The 20,000-nt window shown below is 39.9% G+C and overlaps 4 protein-coding genes across 5 annotated transcripts in view; 2 read left to right on the top strand and 2 right to left on the bottom strand.

Annotated features, from left to right (window-relative positions):
• The window catches only part of Ciao1 (cytosolic iron-sulfur assembly component 1), a 6,944-nt gene extending 551 nt beyond the window's left edge, over nt 1-6,393 (bottom strand). The window contains exons 1-3 of one of the 2 annotated variants that reach the window (XM_043031819.2): nt 6,328-6,385; nt 2,867-2,930; nt 1-719 (exon numbers count right to left, since the gene is read on the bottom strand). The exon at nt 1-719 is cut by the window's left edge and continues 551 nt beyond it. In XM_043031819.2, coding sequence (XP_042887753.1) covers nt 1-703 — 703 coding nt within the window. In that variant the 5' untranslated portion in view covers nt 704-719; nt 2,867-2,930; nt 6,328-6,385. Of the gene's footprint in view, nt 720-2,866; nt 2,931-6,327 lie in introns of both variants that reach the window. The other variant, XM_086556680.1, reaches the window with a different exon arrangement.
• LOC122263408 (NIF3-like protein 1) overlaps nt 1-6,461 on the bottom strand; it is a 23,168-nt gene extending 16,707 nt beyond the window's left edge. Inside the window, exon 1 of the mRNA XM_086556670.1 lies at nt 6,328-6,461. The gene's annotated coding sequence lies outside the window, so the exon portion shown is untranslated. The remainder of the gene's footprint in view (nt 1-6,327) is intronic.
• A 243-nt stretch (nt 6,462-6,704) lies between these two features.
• LOC122267044 (thioredoxin domain-containing protein 6) overlaps nt 6,705-20,000 on the top strand; it is a 16,481-nt gene continuing 3,185 nt past the window's right edge. The window contains exons 1-9 of the mRNA XM_086556657.1: nt 6,705-6,803; nt 11,519-11,642; nt 11,992-12,095; nt 12,694-12,765; nt 13,377-13,496; nt 17,675-17,762; nt 18,227-18,349; nt 19,004-19,215; nt 19,472-19,605. Coding sequence (XP_086412783.1) covers nt 6,798-6,803; nt 11,519-11,642; nt 11,992-12,095; nt 12,694-12,765; nt 13,377-13,496; nt 17,675-17,762; nt 18,227-18,349; nt 19,004-19,215; nt 19,472-19,605 — 983 coding nt within the window. The 5' untranslated portion in view covers nt 6,705-6,797. The remainder of the gene's footprint in view (nt 6,804-11,518; nt 11,643-11,991; nt 12,096-12,693; nt 12,766-13,376; nt 13,497-17,674; nt 17,763-18,226; nt 18,350-19,003; nt 19,216-19,471; nt 19,606-20,000) is intronic.
• Nucleotides 14,078-17,321, top strand: LOC147472126 (uncharacterized). The gene has a single exon (XM_086556651.1). The coding sequence runs from the start codon at nt 14,107-14,109 to the stop codon at nt 17,152-17,154; it is 3,048 nt and encodes a 1,015-aa protein (XP_086412777.1). The 5' UTR covers nt 14,078-14,106; the 3' UTR covers nt 17,155-17,321.

Here is a 20,000-nt window from a genome sequence, read left to right as displayed (position 1 = left end):
GTTCCTTTTCTGGCGTGGCTACTCCTTCACTGTTGCCTGGTAGGTATTCCTGCCAAATCCTTACAGTGCGGTCATCTGAACACGAAGCCAGTCGATGACCGCTGTTGTCAAAAGCAAGGCTCCACACTGTTGATTCATGTCCATTAAGGGTGCAGAATACACCCCAATCATCGCTTTCTTCTCTGTAAAGCTTAATACTGTTGTCATATGATCCTGATGCAAGGACTTCTGCATTGGGGTGGAACACAACCTTTTTCACATCCTGGGTATGAGAAGGCATCACCGACACACACTCATAGTCATCATCCTCTCCCACTTCCCAAACCCAGACGGACTTGTCTCTTGAGCACGTGGCCAGAAGAGAGCCTGATGCAGACCATGCCACACTTTTCACTTCATTCTCATGACCTTCCAATGTGGCAGTGCACTCAATATCACTGGTTTTACAGTCCCATATGTTAACAGTGGCATCAAAGCTGGCCGATGCAAAATAATTACCACACGGAGACCAAGACACATGTCGCACAGTGCGTGAGTGGGCCTCAGAGAGGACTTCCTTGCTAACCCAAGTATCGCCTTCTTGGTTCCATAGCCGGATTGACCGGTCTGAACCACACGAGGCTAGAATAGTGCCTTTGGGGTTCCATGTAACACTCCATGCACGATCCTTGTGGCCTGTCAGTGTTGCCAAAGAAGTGGCCATCCTGCCTTCCACCAGTCTGTAAGTAGAAAATAAGCCAGTCATGTTGACGCCTTACTTTTCTTGTTGAGCACATCCATCTCAGAGTACTGTTGTTAACTTTTCTCTTTTCCTAGAATTGGCTCTCCAGGAACCAAAGCTTTTTCTAATGAAGCTCATTATTAGAGAAATAAATAAAAGACAGGGAGAGAAAGGGGGGGGGGGCAATCAGTGATTCCCAAGCATGCATGCTGGTAGATACAAAATCTTGAATCAATTTAAAAGACATCACGAATGTGTATGTTACCAAATCCAATCATCACAACATTCTTAATCAATTTGTATCTATTTCTTCTACCTTAACATCAAATAAATAATGTGATCTTAACAATAAATATCATCTAGTGCTATGAAAAAAAAGTCTTTACAAAAGCAAGTGATTTTTTTTACTTCTGACAACATAAACATGACAGCTTCTCTGACTCTTTCCATCAAAGGATCTTCTTTGGAATCTGTTTTGAATTTGACTGTATAGCTCAGGGTTATGGAGTCAGAGGCAATTATTAGGTTTAGAGTAAAGAAACTAATTACAAAAAGAGAAGCTGGAGTAGGAGCACCATAAACTGAGGAGTCAGAATTGAAGCTGGAGTCAAAAGTTTTGTGTACCCACTCCATAGCCCTAATTTAATTTCTCCAAATCATTTCCCAGTCTAACATTTCCTTAACCACCGCCCCCTACAAACACACACATATGACTGTTTTATACACACTCTAGAGTAAGGTTTCTCAACCTGAGGTCCACAGGAAGTTTTCCAGGAATACTTAGATGACTGATGAAAAAAAATATAGATGGTTAAATACTTTTTGCACCAAACAGGGACCTTGGACAGCCTTCATTCCACATTGAAGGTCAGTACTAAGTGTCCATAAAGTAACTATAACATCATGTGTAGTATTATCATAAACTGTTTGTAATATTTAAGCTTTTGTTTGATAAATTCACTTTAATTTGAATCATTTGATAATATCCATTAAATTTGTATATTGGATGAGTCTTAACCCATCCACGACGGGGGAATTCTAGCCTTGAATGTCACAATGCCGGGGCATTCGAATTATTAGGCCTAAATCAATACTGTGCCGCCCGGCCACTGGGCTTTTGAATGAGAGGTACAGTACTGTACCACCCGTCCAGAGTGGGTTAACATATTATCCTTCTATATTTGGTAAGATTAACCCATTGCCGACGGGGGATAGATTTGCTTACACAGGCTACAGGATGAGTTTTATTTCTGATCGAGGCAGCTTCTGCAACATAATTTGATTTTTCCCACTCCCTTTTAGTCACTCATTGTAGAGCTAGAGACATTTTTGTGTTTTGTTTTTTTGTGTGTTTTACTATTTTTAGAAATTTATATCTGTCATATCACAGGCTCCATCAATTCTGCAGTTGACTAAAATTGTAGTTCAGGGTCAATATCAACTCTTTTTTTTTTCTTTATACTCAGTGTGATAGAAGTATTACTGTTTTAGGGGGACAAAAAAACAACTTTATTTTTTCGTATTTCTGTGCTGTCACGAACAAACACGAAACTTATAACCATCCAAAATGAAGAGGTTGGGAAGAGGAAGGAAACTTGTGCTTTTGACAGTGAGTGCCAGAATAAAAGGCATCCATACTGGCACAGGGTCACATTGTATGCATTGGGCATGGTGTGAGTCACCTTCCTCCTCTCGTTCGGTCTGCACATCTTTCATCTGCGGTACTTTAGAGCAAGAGGTCGGGAACTTGCGATGTGCCATCACTCTACAGAGATAGTGCTTGCTAGAGACCGTAGATGGGTGCCATTCAAGGCTCTCTCTCCTGCTGGTGCTAGAAGAAAGTGGTGCCATCTAGGTTTTGTAAGTGAGTTGAAAACCATTTTGCTTATTATTACGGCAATTATAATAATTCTGACTGCAATTGTCAACATCACTCACTCATTACTTATAGTACAATAAAATAACATAGTGATCCAGAATCCCCAAACGCCATGACGCCCATTGTCAAGCAAGAGGTCCTGCGTCATGTATGACAAAAAAACACGTCATCCGTCGTTAACGGGTTAATGGGGGTACAGGTAGATGATCTCATAATTCTGGGGGTACTTAATGGGAAGAAGGTTTAGAACATCTGTTCTAGAGTACCTGTAAGAACTTGTGGTGTTGTGTCTCTCTTCCAGTGTCTTTGTGTGTCTGTCTGTCTGTCTGCCTGGCAAAAGAAAAGTGTCTGGAAAGTTTTTACAGATCTTATTTCCTGTACCACAAGGAGAATGTGGCTGATTGGTCCTAATTTCCAAACCTCCCTAGAAAATCCCTTTGGTCCTATTCCTTTAATGCACATGAACATGCCTGGCCACCTGCAAGAGGTCCCGTATCTTCAACAATTATCTCTATGAATCATTTTTTTGTAAAATCTGTTCACATTATATGTGCTGTGCTACATATTGTTATATTTTCTTTATTTTCTGATCCAACAGCTTTGTATATTCTACTTATATGTATAAGTATATTGTCATTAGCATAATCATAATAGGAAATTATCACCATCTATAAACAAGAATTGCAAATGTATATTCCTCTCAACTCTAATTTATGAAACCATCACAAAAGAGATTCTGATTGAGGTACTTTGCCATCAGAATACGATATTTCTAATGCTGTGGGTATAAACAATAGAGGGATGGGGAAAATGTCTTCTCCTTGCTTCTGGCTGTACAGACAAGCCCAATGATCCTTTTCCCAAAAAATCATCACTAAACTCGAGTTTAGGTTGCCTTTTGAAAGCTGCAGCTCTGAAACTAGCACTGTGAATCGTAGAACTTTACAAATGTGAGTGCACTTCAACAATGTGCAATTTCCTATGACATGTCATACTCGCATTGACACTCATCACTTATGCCTAAACTTGATTGTTGTGTATGTCTTGAGGTCTGTCAGGTTGAAGATAAAAAAAACTCTTCAGATTATAATACGAAATACAGTGGATAATCAAACAGGTTTTGGACCTTTTCAAATGATGTTTTTCACTGTAACCATTTCTTGAACCAAATAAACATGTATGTGAACTTTATTCCAGAAAATTAGAAAAATACTGATAAATAAGCAAGTCTATAAATTAAAATCATTAAAACTAACAACTGGTCAGTAAGGTATGAGTAAAAGTGAAGAATTTCACAGAACAAAATACACTGTTTCAACAATTTAACAACAGTACTCTCTGGAAGAACAAGTCAAGCAGGAATATTGAGATCATCAGAGTTGAGAGGTACTGTTCATATAGTTTTAAACTTTCCAAGGAAAAAGGCTCCAATGCTAACAGCAGTACCTCTAGCAACTGAAAGAAAGCACTGCTACATGATATTACCAGTCCTTGATAAATCTGAGCTTGATTAATATTGCTAATGCACCTGCACTTCTGTCTCAAACCTAGCATTAACTGTAGCAAGTCATTCCTATTAATGCTCTTGTAAAGAACAACAAACATCCACAACTTATCTTTCCAAGTGCAGAGGCTGTGGCAATAACTTGATACTGTGCCACTATTGAGTTGGACTTAATATTGTAGGGCTTTATCACATATCATATCAAGTTTCACATAGATCTGAATAGAACCTAACCATTTAGGTGACCTAGCACATTGCGTGCACAGCATTTGTGGTTGCCTCTGTGCCTGTGAGCTAAGGGCATAAACTTTCACCTCACACATTTTGGCAGGCAGAATAGAGCATAGACTGGTTCTTTATATGTTGATAATTCTCCAGGGTGCATTAGTGATATATATATGCCATATTTCAACCAATAAACTTTCATGCAATAGCACCTCTTCCTGCTTTCTTCATGTGATATCTGCCAAATCCAAATAATTTGGTGTGAAACACCATCACATAATAAGCAAAGTGAAACTGTTCTTATTATACCTGGCCTATTGATGTAAGGTGATATTTGATTAGTTATTGTCATTGGATGAATTGCACATTCAGGGATTGTTCTGGCCAAAGAGTGGCTCTTTTCCATACAAATGCATATCAGTTAACCCATTAGCAACGGATGGCATGATTTGCTGCAAAGGCAGAGTCAGTCATAGATGTGGATGGCACCGTGCCAGACAATGTAAACCAGCCATCCTACTGCACAAATATTTATCTAAAACCGTGACCAATGGGTTAAAATACTAACACAGTAACTGAACTTTTATCACCAGTAAATGAATGTTGGAAAAGCTCTCACAGGTATCATATGCTAAATAAAAACACCCCAAAAACATTGCATTCAAAATTCCCGCAGAAAATCGCTTCGTACTACAGTAACTGAGATTGCTATATGTGTGGTAGGCCATATGGGTGAGTAAATTGAAGAGTACCCACATATTTTGTATCTTTATTTTACAGTAGACAGATATATGCAATGTTACATGTGACTTCTTAGTAGAAATCAACAAGATACCAATTTCTGATAGGTGATTTATCAATTTTATGCACACTAGACATCACAAGGAAGCCGTCGATACCAATTTCGAAGGGTTTTATGACACGGACCTATTCTAGAAATTGACCGCGTATTTCATTTGCTTTTGTTGATAAATATTCAGACGAGTTAAATACCACAATATTGGTATCCATGGATTCCTCTCACCCTCTACTATTCAGTTATGGTGAGCATGACTCAGAATTTGAACTCTATAACCCAAAGTCTTGGTCACAATAGCAGGGGAGGCCATGAAAAAGATCAGGGAAATTGCAGGGTAAAATGATAATGATGATAACTGATAAATACACAAATCTCTAAATCAAACATTGCAATGACACCTACATGCCACAATACCCTGCAGTCCCATCAAGGTGGTCCTGATGTACGGTGCACAGTGCACAGGCAGGTACCAACCCTAGGTTAAGAATAAGGATAAGGTGGGATGAGAGGTTGGCATGCTATCCATTGCGCTATCCTAGTGGCTACCCTAGGTTAGGTTAAACAGGTAGTTGACATCTAGTGTATTCTTGACTTAAACATGTGCATATTACCAATTAGATATTTACCTCAGTATCCATGGTCTCCTTCAAGCTTCCCCTGCTATCGGGACCAGGATTGTGGGCTATAGGGGTCAAGTTGCAGGTCATACTCATTACATCTTAATAGTGAAGTGTGAGAGGAAACCATCCATACCAATATCTCGGTAATTAGCGACGCAGCACTGTTCTGACTATTTAACCTTTCATAGTCTCAACAAAGCCAGGACAGAAAGAGACTGCACGCAAATTGCAAGTTACCCAACCAATGCTTCGTGTAAGATCCCGAGGAAAAAACAACAACAAAAAAACAGAGAAAACTATACACTGCTGATGGTTTTATCCTATTACCATTCCCCTTACGATCCCATACTATCCATAAACAATATCTGAATTACATAACACCATCATAATGGTGAAGGTATAATTCCATGAAGAATCTTATCTGTAAGTCATGCTTGCTCCCCAAACTTTGTTTACATAAAAATATAAATATAAAGTTTTAACAACATTTATAAATGACATTCGATAATAGAATAACTACAAAGTTTTCAAAAACCTTATCATCTAATAAGTAATAAGTGTAAAAACACAGCTTCTTACCCGAATTGCAAAGTATTTTCGCCGACTTGCGTGCCTCCGACTCCCTTTGCCTCGTATGACAGCACGAGGGAGAACGTAGCTAATATTTATTTTTTCTTTTACATCAGATTACTTGTCTCTGTTATAATCTGATGTATATTATATCATTAGTATTTCGAAATTTATTATTTTCTTCGTTGGTGCTTCGTTGTTTATGGTAAAAGTATATTCTGATAAATATGCTTTACAATTTTCCTTTGAGACTTTTCATATGAGTATCGTTGGTATTTGATATATAAATAATGCGCTTAATTCTGGGTGATGTTAAAGACTAAATATAAAATGTTATGAATATACTATTATGAATATAGCCCACAATAAAAGCGTCGTTGGTTGCCATGACAACTGCTCGACCCTGCACAGGCAACGCGAAGCAAATCGTATATTTTGATTTTGATCGTAAATAGTATCCTAGAAATATATCCAACAAAATGAAGGTGAGTCACAAGTTAAACACGCTCCATTTATACATGTGTGTGGAAATGTCCTTACAGTTAAATGGTTCTATATAGATCATATATATACGAGTCTTTACCCAAACCCAATTTCATCATGAATTTTAAATGTCTCAATAAACTTTATTCCTGTACCTTTTGAACTTTCAGGTCATCTGTACCCAACGAAGAGCATAAATTTGAAGTTGGGTTATTGACAAGTTTTCACAGGTACCATACAGAAACGAGAAAAAAGGATAGCGTATATTCAAAGATAAAGAAGTTATTTGTTACGATTTCTTTTTTGGTGGCCGAAAACATGCCCAGTTCGCCTCTGTCTTATTTTCATATTCGGATGAATATATACTTTTTTATTTTGGTCACGACAGACTTGCTTCTTTGTTGTGGCTTTGTTGTTTGTATATCCATTGCTTTTGTGGTCTGGCTTTATGTGTCTTTGCATTGTGACTTTTGATGCAACACACGAAGGAGCTTTGTGCAGATATTGTTACGCATTGCATGGCAGTAGTATGAATAAATATATAAAAATAGAGAGTCGGATAGATAGATAGTTCTATAGATAGATAGACAGATACATAGATGGACAGGTAGACAATTAGACGCGTAGATAAATAGATAGATAGACACAAACAGATACAAAGACAGACATACACATAATTTTTGTTTGTTTGTTTATATACACAGACAGACACACATTCCCATTCTGATACTTACCCTTGTGGTATATATTGAATGTGTGTGTGATGGGATGCGAAATATTCGTCAGAATTCGTGTCTGGTGTTATCTTGAGCATGGCTTGTATCATAATGGACCACGTATGTTGTGTTAGCATGATCACCGAAAGACTAGATGTAATCTTAGTTCATCATATTAACCCTTAGAGAAAGTGAGGCTTTTAGAACATCGATCCAAACCTGCTCAGTATCTGTATATGTTAGTAATGTAACGCAATGCACTTCATTTTCATACCAGATACGCTGACTCCTATGACGCGCGGTTCTAGACCGGTGCACAGTAGCGTAAACCTTTACAGATCCGTGTTAAGAAAAGACACCGTTAAGAAACATAGTAGCGTTGACCAAAGAAAGTGGATGGCGACTCCGAATCTTTCTTAATTAAGTAGCACCCAAGTATGACGTAGCATTTTGAAAGTAACTTCTCACGTAATACGTTTCCCTCACAAGTGTCACACAGGACGAAAAGGTGACACAGTAGCCCAGCCACATGGTAGACCAGCATAGCACGTAACACATCATGGGCGAATTAATTAATAACCTTATGAAAGAAAATAGACGGATGCGCGTCCAGTCTGACTCTCCCTTCATTTATTCTTAATTATCGTATCAGTAAATTGGCTAAAAAGAATCGTAACCATCGTTAGAAGAGGCAATATGAGGCGTGTAAGGCTACCACATCAGTATGAGTATTTTGCCGTTACTAAACACTTGTATTTTGAACTCGACAAACACAACACATGCTTGTATTTTGAACAGCATAACCACGAAGTATATTACTCTAAAGTAGATTTCATGCTGTTATTTTAGTATTGGTTAATAAGTGTAATATAGGCTGCAATTTAGCTCTCGTTATGCTAACAGATATTAACACTTGTAGTCTAGATGCGGTTGAAAAATTACAATCTTGCATATATACATACACAAACACAGCTCACACACACACACACACACATACACACACACACACACACACAAACACACACACACACACGACACACACACACACACTTACAGACACACACACATACGACATACACGACACACACGACACACACACACACACACACACACACACACGTGCGTTAAAAGTAAACAAATACACATTGAATCGGATGAAAAAATGAGTTAATGACACACATAATTGCAATTTAGAATTCTAGGTAGTTTGGCCATTTTTCACTGTTATATCGAAAATATACGCGGTTGGATAGTTTGGAAATATCCATGGTATATTGGCTAGAGTGTAAACATTACATAAGGCCTTGGTCATTATGAATAATTCTAACATGAACTGCTAATCCTGTTCTTAAAGTCATGCATGGACATCCTAATGGACCTAAGTGAATACGGTCCAGTCTGATTGTAATAACAATCAGACTTTAAACACAAAATTTCCAAATACTAAACAATGGAAACGGTGAGCAAGAATGATTTAGATAGATAAGAAAAGAAACTAGAAATGCCTGTACATGCAAGCACCCAATCACATGTAGTCCAGAACTTAGCTGCCCGAACACAGAGTAGAATGAAAACGTAATAAAACGCTATGAAATCACAAAAATGTTTATTCAAAATATGATATTTACATAAACGAGAGTTAGCCTTTTATATCATTTGATTTTCTCTTTGTCTTAAACAATCATTCTAATGATAAACATTGCTTTTGCTGCTTCAAAAGGTTGATTATAACCATGTAACATGTTCCTGCGAGAGCAAGAGAATTTTTTACTAGTACCAATATTTTATGTAAGCTACGCTTTTATCGATTAGAGTTTTTCTAATGCTGCTTGAGCTTCCGTTTAAAGAAGAGAACAAATCACTATAAAGGGATGGTTATAGTGAAATATTAGTGATAAAAAATAAAACTGAATTAATAACAAGTGATATAATACTAACCATGATCTGAAACAATAATATAAAGCAAATAAGATGTACAGTAATTGGCAATAGGTTTATCGATACTATTTCTCAGACGTCAACTGTTGTAATTAGAATATCAATCATGCTCTTAAACAGCTAATTAACATATGAATTGTGCTCGTAAAGAGTTAATTACCACACCAATCGTGCTCTTAAATAATTAATTCACCGGATCTTAAAGTATATGAGCTAGGGTGATGGTAGGGCGACATTCATATTTTTTTCCTTATTTTTTTCTTTCTTTTTCTTTCTTTTCTATCACAACGAGTTAAGTGAAAATTATAATTATTTTATTCTTTTTGATGTTTCACGATTTTAGTGAAAATCATAATTCTTTTTTTTTCTCTCATTTTACCTTTTTAGTGATTTGTAACGATTTTGCTGAAAATTGAAAGTTTTTTTTTCATAGTAATATATAATGATTTTAGTTCTTAAGCAAACCCACCATCATTCTAGCTATGAATAATGACTTTGTATGATCAATAAGCATGTTAATTCCAATCAAATTATAACCATATCTTGGTAATGAAAATGCTGATAAATAACAGGAAGAATATTCTTTAAAAATTAATACAGACAAGAACAATCGTAAAGGTAATAATAATATTGCAGACAATGATAATACCAACAACGATAATAAAACATTTAATAATAAAGATAACAATTATAATAACGATGATAATAAGATTAATAATAGCTACAGTGCTAACGACAGCAAACATGGTCATTTTGACAAACACAGTAATAACAAAAACAATAAAAGGATCAAGTATAATGAAAAATATAAAATAGATGAAAATATCACCATCAATATTGATAATAATAATGATGATAATGATAACAATAATTATGATATTAATGATCACTATAGTGAGAGTATTGACAAAGGTGATGATAATGGTAATAATAATAACATTTATAATGATAACACTGATAGTTATGATAATGATAGTAGTATTAATTGTGGTAGTTGAAGTAGTAGTAGTAGTAGCAGTAGTAGTAGTGGTAATTGTAATAATGATAATAACAAAGATGATAATGGTGATGATAATAATAATAACAGTTATGATAAAAGTGATAATGATAATAATGATAATAGAAATTATATCGCAAAGGATAATAATGATAGTAGTAATAACGATAATGATTATAGTAATAATAATGGTAATACTGATAACAATTATAATAATGATAATAATAGTAATGGTGATAATGATAATAATGATAATAATGATTATAAAATTGATAATAATAAAGATTATAAAATTGATAATGATAATGATAATAATAACAATAACCACAATAACAAGAATGACCATGATGATAATGATAATAATGGTTATAATAATAATAATAATAATAATAATGATAACAATGATAATGATATTAATAATGATGATATTGATAATAGTAATGATAAAGATATTGATGATGATGATATCAGCAACATCAATGATAATGATGGTGATGATAATAATGTAATATCAAAAGTATTGATAATGATTAGATGATAATGATGATAATGATAATGATAATAGCGATAATGATAACAATAATAAAATGATACTGATGTTGATGATAATAATAACGATAGTAGTAATAACGATGATAATAATAATAATGATAATAATGATAATGTTGATAATAATAACAATGATAATGATAATAATTACACCAGTAACAATAATGATAATAATAATGATAATAATAATAAATAAACACAAGAATAATATCTATTACCAACCATTACAAATAAGGGTAATTATGATGATAAAGCATGATATGATAATCCCAATAATGATAAGCACAAAAACAGAGATAATAACGATAACAATAGATTAGTATTCCTAAATTCTAAATTTGACTACTTCAATGTCTTTCACTAGAAAAGAAAAGAAGCAGAAGAAAAATCCTAAAATTACACCTTATTCTAGAAAACACCAGCCGTCAGATTACATGAATAATCCAAATCATTCATGAATCGCACTCCATTTCGTCTTTATTCACACGATCCCTGTTCTACCCTTTCGCGCGCTTAGCCTCCCCGCACCGCCGCTCAGCTGGAACAGATGGCGCGCAAGAAAGCCGAGGCGCAACAACTCCAGATTCTGATTTCAAACGACCAGGATTGGGAAAATGCTTGTAAGAGAACGGGGCTATTAGGTAAGATTTCTTGATATTTTTCTTATTTTTTCTTTTTCTTTTTTAGTCTGGTTATCAAGGACTTTATATCGTCTGTTGTCCGCCTTTTGTATGGAGATGGTGAATGTGCGCTGATGTTTTTTTTTTTTTTTTTTTAACTCATTTCCTTTTTTACAGTTTGCTCCCAATTATTCATTTACCATATTCATTTACCTTCTGTTTGAACATCTTCTGCTAGTCCTGTCAAGCTACCAACAGTTTATGGAACATACCTCACTATACCAGCGTGTGCTCGTGTCACTGTACATTACCGTAAGCAGCATAACAAAACACCCCTCATGCCCACAATATGTGCGTATCTCCCCGGCAGTCGTGGACGTCTACCAGGAGTGGGCGGGTCCATGTTCTAGCATGACGGGACACCTTCGGAGGATCAAGTTAGAACTGGGAGACGAATTCCTCACTTTGGCCATGGTCAGTCTCAGTACCTGTATCTGGTCCAATGTTCCTGTGTCCCTCTTGTTTGTTTCTGTGTTTCTTTGTGTGTTCATGTGCTTCTTTGTCTGTTCCTGTGTTCCTCTATTTGTTCCTTTGTGTTCCTTTGTCTGTTCCTTTATCTGGTCCTGTGTTCCTCTGACTGTTCCTGTGTTTCTCTGTCTGTTTCTTTGTTCCTCTGTCCACTCTTGTGCTTCTCTTTTTGGTCCTGTGTTCCTCTGCCTGTCCCTGTGTTTCTCTGTCTATTCCAGTATCCCTCTGTCTGTTCCCGTTTCCTTCCGTTTCTTTGTTACTCTGTTTCTTCCTGTGTTCCTCCGAGTGCTCTTGTGTTCATCTCTCTATTATTTTCTGCCTTACAGTTGCGTTGTTTTGCCATTGATATATTATATATAATACTATGGTCTCTCGGAGAACGCAGAAAATGATTAAAATTCTATCTATATTGCTAATGTTCAAACTACTGAAATAATACCCCCTACCTTAGTTAGAAGTATCTTTACTAGATCAAGAAAGCATCAGTTACCATTTTGCAACTGATTTTTCTCGTCGTCACGTGACCTGACCCTTTGCTGCCCAGGCTAAAGCAGACAACATCAGCGTCCTCGAGAAGTTCAGAGGGAAAGCGGAACCTACCTGGCTCTTCTTAGGGGTGAGTTATTTCTCTTATTTTCGGCGAGTAATTTGCGAATGTATTTGTCTAGTTTTTGTCTTTCTTTTTTGTTTTGCCTTTTGCCAGCTTGGTTTCAGCGAGATAGTGAATAGAATATTTTTATTGTTTTTTTTTTTTTAGGCGAGTCACCTATTGCTCGTTCTGTTTTTCGACGAGAGGAGACTACAAAGGTATGAAGCGCATGAAAGATAAATGTCATCAGTATCATTTACACGATGATCTTGAATACATTCCAATGTCTTCATTCGTTATAAATTGTCCCCTTTCTCTTACTTCTCCTAATTTACTTGTCGGTTGTTTTTTCTCATTTCTTACTTCAACGATCATTCCTATACACGTCTCACCACCACCACCTCCGTCCTTTTGTCTACTCTTATCTACTCTTTTAATATACTATCTACTTCTGTCTACTTTTATCTACAATATAGTAATTTTGCAATCTACCCCATGCTATCTACTATATACACCTACCAATACACACTCTGCTGCCTACTCCTTTCTATCCAACCGACTCCAATCAATATACTCTCTGCTCCCACCAATCTACTCCTACCTACTCCATCGTATGTTTCTCCCTCGGACGAATGCAGTGCGGGAAACCCCTGGCTGTGATCCACGGCGCAGACGGACCGAACCTGCTGGCGACCATCAGGGTGCTGCTGAAGAAGGAGATCTCGATCATCAAGGGCCAAGGAGAAGATCGGGATGTGGTAAGCGAAATGTGAGAGCGAGGTAGATAGATAGATAGAGAGAGAGAGAGGAGAGAGAGAGAGAGAGGACGGGAGGGAGAGGACGTGCGTGGGGAGCGTCCGCGTTTTTTACCTATTTCGGAAGGAACTTCGTGAGCGATACCTCCCAAAACCACTTCAAACACTTGTGAAGTCGTGCCCACTTCGATGAAGATAATATAAAGTGACACACAAATAGAGCAGATTGAATAATAGTGAAAAATAGAAAGATAGTGAGTCAGAAAATTTGAATCAAGTGGCAGAAGCAAGTGTTTATCTGTGCGTGAGCGACCGTGACCGTGACAATTCGATCTTGCCAGATAGTGAGAGGAAGATAAAAGTGAAAGATTCTGCTTTCTTCGTGAATAGTGTAACATAAAGTGGCAAAACACGGTAGGTGAACACAACTAATAGAAAAAGGCAAAACTATAAGAATATAAAGAAAATAGAATTCTCCCAAGAAAATAGGAAAGGAAAGGAAAAATAGTAAGGCGCGCAAACGGCAACAACACCGTGACCGATAACTCAGACTAACAGTGTCACCCACTACGCGCCCTCCCCCCCTCCCCCACCTCACCCCATTTCTTCAAAAATGTCCACAGGAGCCCGCTGCTGTGCGTGTACAACTCGCCTCTGTATCAATTGCATATGTGCAAGAAGCGAAAGGCTGTGCACAACATGCAGAGTCGGACAATTATGCCAGAACCGAGACCGACCAGCAGGAATAGGTGCCGAAATAGGAACAACAGCTGGATTACAGCAGGTCGACGATATACAACAACCGGCAACTCAGGGAGAGGAAGATAACAACACCCCCAGCCGATATTGGCAGTGTATGTCACTTGAGGAGGCAAAAACACTAGCAGAAAATACTTACAGGAAAATAGTTGCTTTCTCCCCAAGTAATTTATTTGACATACCGAAATGTAACGCAACGAAGGAACTAATTAAGGAGTTCGAATTCCTAATTAAGGAATACACGAACGGTACCTTCCTCCAGCCAATAGCATTGAAAACCCTGGCAATTCTACCCCATCTCATCTGTCAGAAGACACATGCCAAATCCAAAACAACCGAGGATGTAAAGGCAATGAAGAGGAGAATAGACCGATGGAAGAGAGGGGACGTCCTCGGGCTCCTTAAAGAGGCAAAGGAATTGCAGGAAAGGCATAGAAAATCAAATGCCAGACAGAGAAAAACAGATAAATCCATGAGATTTGCCAGCCTAATGAAACAAGGAAAAGTTTCTAAGGCATTAAGAACCCTGACATCGGATGAAACAGCAGGAACACTGCCGTTAGACGAGAACACCCGCCGACTGCTGAGTGAAAAACACCCGCCTGCAAAGGAAGCGGCAGAGGATGCCTTGTTTCATGGAGAATACAATCCCCCACCACCGGAGATTTTCGAGAGAATTACAGGCGAAAGGATTAGGAGACATGCACTCCACACCCATGGCGCAGCCGGACCATCTGGACTTGACGCAAATGGATGGAAAAATATCCTGAGCACAAGCAAGTTTGGAACAGCAGCAAACGACTTGTGCAAAGCCATAGCCGCCCTCGCTAGAAAATTAGCAACAGAGAATTGCCACCACCTCGAAGCCCTCGTAGCCTGCCGCCTTATCGCCCTGGATAAGAAGCCAGGATGCCGCCCCATAGGCATTGGAGAGGTTCTGCGAAGAATCATAGGCAAGGCTATTATGGGAGTCGTCGGTGACGACGTTAGACTAGCCGTCGGTAATCTACAGGTGTGTGCAGGCCAACAGGCAGGATGCGAGGCGGCCATTCACGCCATGCGGGGCATTTATGAAGAACCTGAGTGTGAGGCCGTGCTGATGGTAGACGCCGAAAATGCCTTCAATAATATCAACCGAAAGGCTACAATTCACAACACTGAAATAAAATGCCCAAGCTTCGCACAATATGTCAGAAATACATACAGTAGCCCAGCAGAACTGTACATAAGCGACAAATGGACCAACACCTGTGAGACGATCATGTCAGCGGAGGGGACAACGCAAGGCGACCCAGTTGCCATGGCGATGTACGCCATTGGTCTTCTCAAGCTGCAAGATCACATCAGCTTCCAGCAAACAAATATTAAACAAGTTGCTTATGCCGACGACCTGACAGGAGCCGGGAAAATAGGTGACATCCGGAAATGGTGGGACCTAATCCGAGCTCATGGCCCCCCACAAGGATACTACCCCAACGCCAGCAAGTCAGTGTTAGTGGTAAAGCCTGAATATCTCGCCAAAGCCAGAGAAGCGTTTTGCGAGACTGATGTAAAGGTAAAGGCTGGCGGCGAGAAACACCTAGGAGCGGTCCTTGGCACAACAGCAGCCAGGGACGAATATGTCAAGAAAAAAGTAGAGGAATGGGTAAGAGAGTTGAAGACGCTGGCACAGGTTGCATCAACGGAACCACACTCTGCATACACAGCATTCACCTTCGGCATCAAACAGAGATGGAATTTCATAATGCGAACCATACCAAACGTTGAACCCTTACTCGCTCCACTTGAAGAGACAATCGAGAAGGTCTTGATACCAGCACTATCGGGTGGGCGAAATCCCACAGCCGTAGAGAGGACCATTCTCGAACTACCACCAAGGCTCGGGGGACTCGGCTTAATAAACCCTTGCAAGACTGCAAGCACTGAATATCAAAACTCCGTTAGGCTTTCAGCCAGCCTAACAGAAGCCATTACAGCACAACAGACACACACACAGCCAGACGCAAGACAGCAACAAATCACCAGAAAGGAGATCACTAGTGAGCGGGAGACGAAGCAAAGGACCCAGCTACAGGATACACTTTCACAGATCTCTGAGGACATGAAGAGGAGAATCGAGATGGCACGAGAAGTCGGCGCCTCAAATTGGCTAACCAGCCTCCCCATCAAAGCAAAAGGCTTTAGCTTAAATCAACAGGAGTTTGTTGATGCTTTAGCCCTACGATATGGGTGGCCAATTGAGGACCTTCACCAACAGTGCACGTGCGGTTCGCCCTTCGACCCCAACCACGCCATGACATGCAAGACGGGAGGCTTCGTCTGCATGCGCCACGACGAGGTGAGAGACGTGACTGCGGAGATGCTGAGCGAGGTGTCCCGTGACATCAGGGTGGAGCCTCCCCTCATCCCCACAGGTGGCCGCAACTTCTCACTCCAGTCCACCAACTCTGCCGATGACGCTCGCTTGGACATCAGTGCAAGCGGATTCTGGGCACGGGGGCAGCGGGCCTTCTTCGATATTCGTATCTTCAACCCCATGGCCACGAGCAACCGTGCCCAAGACCTGAGATCCGCTCACACAAAACACGAAAATGTTAAGATGGAGCGAGTGCGAGAGGTTGAACAAGGCACCTTCACGCCCCTTGTTTTCACGACTTCCGGAGGGATGGCACCGAGGGCGGTTACTTTTTATTCATGCCTGGCTCAGCAATTATCAGAAAAGAGACAACAGCAAAAGAGCTGCGTCGTGGCATGGATAAGATGTCGGCTGGCCTTCTCATTACTAAGATCGTCACTACTCTGTTTAAGGGGAACCCGAAAGAAACCTGTAAAATGTACTAGCCTTAAGGACATAGATATAGAGCAAACGGTTGTAAATAGTAGATTAGAGATAACTATGTAAGTGTATTGTATTTTATATAAATAAAGAATGTAATTCTAAAAGTATGTCGGATGTCGACCACAGCCATTGGCGAGGCCGGGGCCAATGGACTGTATTGTGAATTGGTTCTTACATACATTTCACAACACAGAGAATAGGAGGTCGTTTAATAAAAAAAAAAAAAAAAGAGAGAGGAGAGGAGAGGAGGGGAGGGGAGGGGAGAGGAGAGGAGAGGAGAGGAGAAGAGAGGAGAGGAGAGGAGAGGAGGGGAGGGGAGAGGAGAGGAGAGGAGAGGAGAGGAAAGGAAAGGAGAGGAGAGGAAAGGAGAGGAGATGAAAGGAGAGGAGATGAGAGGAGAGGAGAAGAGATGAAGGGGAAGGAGAGGAGAGGTAAGATGATATGACATGACGTGGCATGGCATAGAAGAGAGAGAGAGAGAGAGAGAGAGAGAGAGAGAGAGAGAGAGAGAGAGAGAGAGAGAGCGATAGAGAGACAGACAGAGACAGAAAGAAATCACCCCATAACTAACTCTCCTCCTCAGGTGTTGCTCGAGTCCCTGGTGAAGCCCGAGGAGATACTCGAACCTGACGAGGACCTGGACGACGTGGAGGGCGAGATGCAGAACTTGGGTGGGTTCCTCCAAAGCGCGGTTCGGTGTGGAGAAGGAGGGCGGTGGAGGGAGAGGGAGGGAAGAAGGGAGGGAGGGAGGGGGGGAGGGAGAAAGGGAAGGAGGGGGAAGAGATGGAGGGAGGAAGGGTGGGAGGGATGGGGAGGGTTTGGAGTGTGGAGGGAGGGAGAGATGGGTGGATGGATGGATGGATGGGTGGATGCGTAGGTGGTTGGGTTATTGGATGAGTTGGTAGGTGGGTGGATGAATGGACAGAGAGAATGAGGAAAAACAGAAAAAAGAAAGATAAAGAGAAAGAGAACAAGGAGGGAAAATAAATATAAGAAAAAAAACAAAAAAACACACACACTAAAACACCCTCTAATATAAATACTTCCCGGATACTCCATCCTTGATTTTTTCCACCGCTCTGTCGTCGTCGTGGGCGTGTCTGCCGCGTGTTCCCTCCGGTGGGCGTGGCGACAGAAGACAGCGAAGAGGGCTCGGAGGCGGAGGACGAGCCGCTACTGCAGGCCGTCCTCTTCATCCTGCCACACATCATCTCGCAGGAGAAAACCGAGACCTTCCTTTCGAACGTCGTGGCGGCGGGTGAGTTTGTAGGTTGATCGTTTTTTTTTTTCGTTTTTTTTCGTCTGTTGTTTTTGATTTATCGCTTTTATTTCATTTTCGTCTGTTGTTTTTGATTTATCGCTTTTATTTAATTTTCGTTTGTATTATTTGTATATTGTTTTTGTTTTTATTATTATTATAATCATTTTATTCATTGCTTGTATTGTATTTTTTTCTCTCTGTCTGTATGTTTTTATTTTCGTCTCTGTCTCACTCTCTCTCTCTCTCTCTCTCTCTTTGTCTTCGTCTCTGTCACTCTCTCTCTTTGTCTTTCTGTCTCTCTCTCTCTCTTTATATATATATATATATATATATATATATATATATATATATATATATATATATATATATATATATATCTTTCTCTCTTGACTGTCTGTCTCCCTCCACCCCCCTCCCCTCTCTCTTTCTTAATACTTGTATTATTTTATTACTCTTTCTCTCTCTCTCTCTCTCTCTCTCTCTCTCTCTCTCTCTCTCTCTCTCTCTCTCTCTCTCTCTCTCTCTCTCTCTCTCTCTCTCTCTTCTCTCTCTCTCTCTCTCTCTCTCTCTCTCTCTCTCTCTCTCTCTCTCTCTCTCTCTCTCTCTCTCTCTCACACTCTCTCTCTCTCACCCTTTCCCGTTTCCTGCCAGGCTTCGAGATCGCAGGCCACGTCCAGGAAGAACCTACAAGAGAGCAGCTTCACGACCTCCTCTTCCCTCCCCCTCCCCCCGTGGAAGAGGCCGACGGGGAGGGGAAAGAGGAAGGGGAAGAGGGCGCGGAGGAAGAAGAGGCGGGAAAGGAAGGAGAAGGAGGGGGAGGTGGTGGAGGAGGAGGAGGGGGAGGAGAAGATGGTGGAAACCAGGTAAGATTCGATTTCATTTCATAGACGATTTTTGTTTTGTTTTAGGGTACTCGATTTTAGTTATTCTTGATTAATTTAATTTCGTATTGAATATGTTATCGTCATTTCACTGCAATTCAAAGAAACGTTTCGTATCTCACGTCAAAAAACATTATGTGGAGAATAAACACACACACACACACACAAATACTACTTCTCTTAACAAATTCTAAAACTAAGCATCTTGATTCCCTCTCAGAACAAAGAAGGTGGAGAGGAAGCAGAAGAAGGAGGGGACGAAGAGGATAACGAGGGCGAAGAACAAGAAAAAGAGGGAGATGTGGTTGAGGATGACCTTGAAGAATGGGAGGAGAAGCTTAGTCACGGGCCGCTCTATATGCTTTATCTTAAGTGAGTTCATTTCGCGCCCACACCTTCTCTCATCCTAAGCTACCACTCCCTCATTTCCCTGTCTCTGTATCTCTGTCTATTTCTTCTGTCCTGTCTTTCTATCTCTGTCTGTTTCTTCTACCCTGTCTTTTTATCTCCGTCTGTTTCTTCTGTCCTTTCTCTTTATCTCTGTCTGTTTCTCCTGCCCTGTCTCTTTATCTCCGTCTGTTTCTTTTACCCTCTCTCTTTATCTCTCTATTTCCTCTGCCCCTATCTCTCTATCTCTGTCTATCTATTAGTTTATCTGACTGTATCGACGCGCTCTTTCTCTCTCCGTCTGTCTATCTATCTATCTGTCTAACTCCCTCAAAGTATTAGAGCCGAATCACTAGACTTAAAACTCACGTCAAATAAGC

This window comes from Penaeus japonicus, unplaced genomic scaffold, assembly GCF_977035675.1.
Source record: "Penaeus japonicus unplaced genomic scaffold, GWHDUDI00000001_assembly GWHDUDI00000003, whole genome shotgun sequence".
In the NCBI taxonomy this organism is placed as follows: domain Eukaryota; kingdom Metazoa; phylum Arthropoda; class Malacostraca; order Decapoda; family Penaeidae; genus Penaeus; species Penaeus japonicus.
Note: the sequence above shows the minus strand (reverse complement) of the source record. Positions and strands in the feature narration are given on the sequence as shown.